Genomic DNA, 6,000 nt, shown 5'->3' with positions numbered 1-6,000 from the left:
ACCCAGGATCATAAGCCATTGAAGGACTACGGCATAAGTAACAACTCGGAGTTGTCTTTTGTGAAAAGACTGAGAAACAAATAATTGTAGATTGTAATCAATGGCTCTTTCCATCGTATGTCAGTTTTGTTGGCAGAAATGTTTTGCAAGAATTGTATTTAAAGTTTTTTATTTATAAGGTTTTTTTAATTCCTTTTTTTTTTTTTTTTTTTTGAATTTGATGTGATACATTCTCAATTAGTGGTGTTAAATCTGCGAACCGCGGGCCAGATGTGGCTCGTGGATGCAGGTGTATTTAAAAATAAGATCAACTAAGCTTTGTGTTAAAATATGATTTAAAAAAAACAACTTAAATGAAGCACAAATTATCAAGAAAATACAGCTACTGTTCAACCACGGATTGTATGGAATTGGCAAAGGTCCAGTCAAGACAAGTCTATCTGAATGAGGGAGAAAAATTAAAATTTGATGCACGTGTTCCGCTCACATGAATGAGACTCTACTCAATTTAGAGGCTAACATACATCTGCAAACGCTGACATCCCTAAAAACTAATATATGCGTCCACTTCTTCCTGTTAACCATATGTTGGCCTTTCCATACATTCCGTGGTCAGATAGTATTTCAAGGCTACCATGGAGCCTCTTTATCGGTGCAAAAATGCTCAACACACGCCAAAAGTCATCAGAGAACTCAACCTCAACCACGTGAACACCGGTAAATACACCAATTGGGTCAGACACACGGGTAAATATACCAATCGGGGTGCTGTTCTTTCTGTATAATTTTTATTCATTTACGTTGTTTTTTCATCTCTATACCTATTTATCGTCGCCTCAACAACAGTAAGACATCTAATCTCAGGAATAACACTAAGATATCCTACTGTTGCTCTGAGGCGACTATAATATGGTGCTTTGCATAAAGAAATTGTACTGTGAGGAAACAGAAAGCAGAGTCACATGGCTTACAAAGAGTTTAATGATAATGAAAAAGACCAGCACATGTATATGTACATACACTTCTCAAAATGACGAATCGGATTTAAATAGGCAATAAATAATAAAAAGCGACATGGGTATGCGAGGAGGGGTGAAGGAGGGGGGGGGGAGTATTCAGACCATGGCCGGGGTCTGTGAGCTGTAGTTGTCGTGCGGCCACACCGCTATGTCCTCATTCTGAGACCTGCACAGGTACACGTAGGCGGAGATGGAGATGTCGTCGAAGACTCGGACGCAGTGGCTGCCCTGCTGACAATCGCACCTGAAACAGAGATGCATGGTTAGAGTCTGGATCTGGTAAGAAGAAGCTTGAGCTCGGACGAGCTCATTTATGTTTGCATTGAAAGAGGAAATTCTTAGAAACGCCAATGATCGTCATCGGTCATGCAAACTGGTTTTCATCACCCCTATTTAGAAGATGGAATGGTTTAGGCCTCAGCGGAGCGGAAGTCAACTCATCAGACCCGGACTGCACCTGGGCTCGAAGTATATTCTCCGAGTTCAGCCTTATTAGTAATTGGCAATTTCTAAATTAAGAAATTGTATACAGTAGATCCTCTCTACTCTGAACACTCATAAAACTGAACAAAACGGTTCAGATTATGTGGGTGTTTTATGAGTTCTGAATATAGGGATGTTCACATGAGGGAGTGTTCAGATGGAGAGAGAGAGTACACTACTGCCGTGTGGCTCTGATTGTATAGGCATGACCTTGGCAACGTTTACTTCTTTTTGGGGAGTTCGGTGAAAAATGGCGCTTTATTTTTAATTGGAATGCTTTCGTAAAACTACTACGAAAGTGACCCAACTTAACTCAACGCCAGTTATCCTTCATATCACACCAAAAAGAAGTAAACATTGTCAAGGTAATTCCTTAACTTATCAGAGCTACACTATACCGTAAATTACGATTACTTTTAAAGTGTGCTGAACTTGTTTCCAATCAAGAGCGGATTCCAATGGAGAGGAGTCATGACCTCCCTTAAGCAAAAGAGAGACAAAAAAAAAAAAAACCCCTCTAAAATTCTCCTTGTTAAAAATTTCAATGGCGGTCTAGGCCATGCTAACACTAACATATTACCAGTGGCGCAGCGAGAAAAATTTTCTGAAAGGGGTTTTCAAAATCGAAAATTGTTGCTTTATTCCCCATCAATGTAGAGTGAGAAATTATTTATTTAAAGTATTTGCTTAAAAACAATTAATAATTTGTATCACTATGACTTCAAAACGAAGAAAGTGGGGGAAAAGCCCAGTAGGCCTACCACAGTCTGCTTGCCTTTTGGAGTGTAGTAGTGGAAGGCAGCTTTAGGAAGTCCCTTTCGTTTCATACGTTGGATATGATCTTTCCAACCAATGCGGCATTGGCTAATTTTTAAACAGAGGCAGACAAAGACTATGAATTCTCTTCCAATATTTTCAGTTTTTATTAGCCTACTTTCCCAGTAAAAGTCAGAAAAAGAAGAAAAAAGCATGAAAGAAGGCTTAATGCATCTTAAAAATATCGTGAAAAACAAAAAAAAAGTCAAAAATAAATAAAATAATTAAATAAATATTGAAAAATTAAAAATTGGAAAGTAGGGTATTGAGATGGGGAAAAATGTCTGTCGGTCGGTCTGTCTGTCTGTCGGTCTGTCTGTCTGTCCCCCCCCCTAATAACTTTTGAATGAATAGTCCGATTCGAACAAACTTTTTTTTGTTCGAAAGATCTCGGCGAGGACACCTCATTCCCATATTTCACTTTTTGATTTGAACTATTTTTTGTTCAATTTTGATCAGTTCAAAAAAACTTAACATTAGCGCCTACGGGGAAATTCAAAGCAATTCCGAACTGTGAGGCGAATTTGCTTCAAACAAACTTTGTAGGAAAAAGCTTTTGATAAAAAACTTGTACATAAGATATCTTTTTGATTTGAACAATTTTCCGTTCAATTTTGAACAGTTCAAATCCCTTAACATTAGCGCCTACGGGGAAACTGAAAGTCAATGTAGATTCCGTACTTGAAGGCGGATTTACTTCAAACAAACTTTGTTGGAAATAGCTCTTGACGACCTACTCCCGACTCCGACTCCGAGAATTTAGGGGGACCTGACACCGACTCTGACTCCTGTTCCCGACAATTAATCGGACTCCGACTCCCCGACTTCGACTCTGACTTCGTAGCTTTGGCAAACATTTATACACGGAGGACAAATGACTGACTCCGATTCTTGGATATTCGACTCCGACTCTTTTATCCCAAAATGAGATTGACTCCGACTCCGACTCCGCTGCTGTGGTTTTAACTGTGAAATAATTATTGTTGATATGATTTGTTTTTATTTTCACGCTAAAGTTTTAATTTAGGTATTTAGTTTTCGGTGAATAAACTCGAAAAATATGCGCAGACGATTTTTTTTTTTTTTTTGACAATGAAAATTATTTCTTTAAGTTGACATTTTATTGTTTTTTTTTTATTTTGGTAAATGCATTAATTCGTTTAAAAAATTATTTTCGGCAACAGGGGAAAAAGAAACAATTTTTTTTTTATATGATGTATTTATTTTAACAGGCCGTGGTAGCCTGATCGGTAGGGCATTGGACTCGGGGCCGGAGGGGCTCGGGTTCGATCCCCGCTGGTCGAAGACCCACCGTCGTCATTAAAGGGGACTGGGCGACGTTAAATATGCTCGTGGTCTCAATGTCCTCCAAGTGAAACGATACCTCTGGGGGTGCTAGTACCAGGTAGCTATTAGCTCTTGGACTAGTTCTAAATTCTCATTAACTGTTCGATCCGGTGATGGTGCTGCCATCTATCGGTATATAAAATAATGGAGGCAAGGCACTTAGTATGCAGTCCTCGACATAAATACAGTTGTAGTCAGTTGTGACTCTTGAATAGAATAGAATTTATTTTAATGAACTTATTATTATTTTTTCGTTTTGAAAGCTGTTAAAAAATTTTTTTAATGGAAAGAAGTGTATTAGCTGCTTTGTTTAAAAGGTGCTGCTATTTTATTTGTTCGTTTTTTTGAAGAAAAGTAAGGAATATTTTATTCCTAGAAATCAGCTTAAAATATTAAAAAAAATATGTTTGAAAAAATTTGCGATTTTAGCTATTTTTGAGAATATTGATCAGGTACTAGAAAGTAGTATGGGTATACGGGAAAGTAGGCTCGTCTAGTTCTAGACGGAACTTCTTGTTTTGAATACAAGAGTATTCAGCCGTTTAGTGATCTTAGGTACCATACCTCAGCTGCCTGGATTCTGTTTCTGTCTTGGGCCAAGGGCGGATCCAGCTTCTAGCTTTGGAGGGGATATTATCAAAATGGGCGGGGGGGGGGGGTCAAAGTGCAATTCTCGAACTCAAAAAGAGGGTCTAGATCGAATTTTCTCGAAAATTAGTCTTTAAAATACGGTTTCAGGCAACATTTGGTCGCTTTACCGGGGGATGGGTCATGACTCCCATCCCCCCCCCCCCCCCTCTGTATCCTGTCAGAATCCATGTTTCTGAGCCATATAGCAAAGTTGGAACTGTCATGATCTTGTAGAATTTTAGTTGTGTTTCTTTTTTTTCCCTCTAAGTGTTCATTTGAGGGTGCCGCAAATATGTTGGAATTTGTGTATCTTTTTTTTTTGGCACCATTATTTAACTCAAAGAGGATGCCACATAATAGACAGGTGAAATGTTGAACTTGTCTGATAATTTTATTATCTACGAAATATACGATTTATTCTAACCTGCTCCTTTCCTTAAAATGCCATCATTTAGGTTTTCGAAGTGAGATTTTTCATAAAAAATCTTAACAAAATTTTGTGGAGCAAATAAGGTGGATTTTTGAAAGTCATCTTCATTTGATTGAATTAACAACAATGTATTGCCGGAATACGTTTCATACATAACCAAATTCCACCCAGAACTGAGCTAGACTCTGAAAAGAAACAAAACGGTTTCTCCGTTAATTCCATGTCAAAATGGTTATTTTTGAATTACGAAGAGCGCGTGAAAACTGTTAAGGGAATTAGGTTTTCTCCACCAACAGCCATTTCCTCAAACGACTGTTACTTTTTTTCAAGCAAATAAATGGATCGTCTGTTACATTTAATTACTATAACAGCTTTTGAGGTTTGCAATAAGGCAGCTCTTTGGCTAATAACAGGTTGAGCAATCAAGTTAATTAAAAGCAAATGTCCCAAACGATAATGTTTCGAAATGGTTTTATAGGTTTAAGGCTCTTTCTATTTTATATTTATTACTACCAGTACCTGCACGGCTTTGCCCTTAGCAGAAAATTAAAAGGTCATTTTGCAGTTACCGTCTGCTATGCATTGTTTTTTTTTTTTTTTTTTTTCAAGATCTCTTTATATTTTTTGCAGATTTGAAAACTTAACATGTAACCTAAAAGAAACCAGCAGATGCCTTAGGAATGTTTTATAAGATGAAGGAAATAGCCCTTCCTTACTTAAAAAGCAAAATAAGACAGTATTCAAAATTAAACACTATTCGCAACTCCAGAGCTCGAATACGCTACCTTACGGTGATTAATAATTCTAAAGAAAAAGGTAAAACATTCCATTCCACGTGTTTTCTTTGGGGTAAATTACAGGCTTCAGACAGTTTGTTGTGTAATGTAATTTCAGAAGAATTGAAAAGAAAGCTTCCCACAAACACGATGAAAAATTACTGTCATTCATAGTGATGTGGATCGGGTAAATACCCAGCGGGTAGGTAAATATTTTTTGGGTATTTACCCGGGTATTTACCCAAGGCCTGGGTAAATACCCAAAAACTGGGTATTTTACAAAAAATGCAAAAAAGTGAATGGGATTTTTTTTTTAAAAAATCTAAATATGAAATAATTGGTAAAACTGATATATACATATGTATTACACAGTTTATAATATTTTTTATTGAAAGACTTTATGAAATCATGAAAGAAACATATCGTGAACCAAAGAATCTTTCTTTTCAATGTCATAATTGGAGAAGTATAAGCAATTCATTATGAACTTCAGGATTTC

General features: G+C 37.0%; 1 protein-coding gene across 1 annotated transcript in view; it reads right to left on the bottom strand.

The window, feature by feature from the left end:
- Positions 1 to 963: 963 nt before the first annotated feature.
- Positions 964 to 6,000, bottom strand: part of LOC129229680 (uncharacterized) — a 71,592-nt gene continuing 66,555 nt past the window's right edge. The window contains exon 3 of the mRNA XM_054864038.1: positions 964 to 1,263. Within this exon, the coding sequence (XP_054720013.1) occupies positions 1,116 to 1,263 (148 nt within the window). The 3' untranslated portion in view covers positions 964 to 1,115. The remainder of the gene's footprint in view (positions 1,264 to 6,000) is intronic.

This window comes from Uloborus diversus, chromosome 9, assembly GCF_026930045.1.
Source record: "Uloborus diversus isolate 005 chromosome 9, Udiv.v.3.1, whole genome shotgun sequence".
Taxonomy (NCBI): Eukaryota; Metazoa; Arthropoda; class Arachnida; order Araneae; family Uloboridae; genus Uloborus; species Uloborus diversus.
Note: the sequence above shows the minus strand (reverse complement) of the source record. Positions and strands in the feature narration are given on the sequence as shown.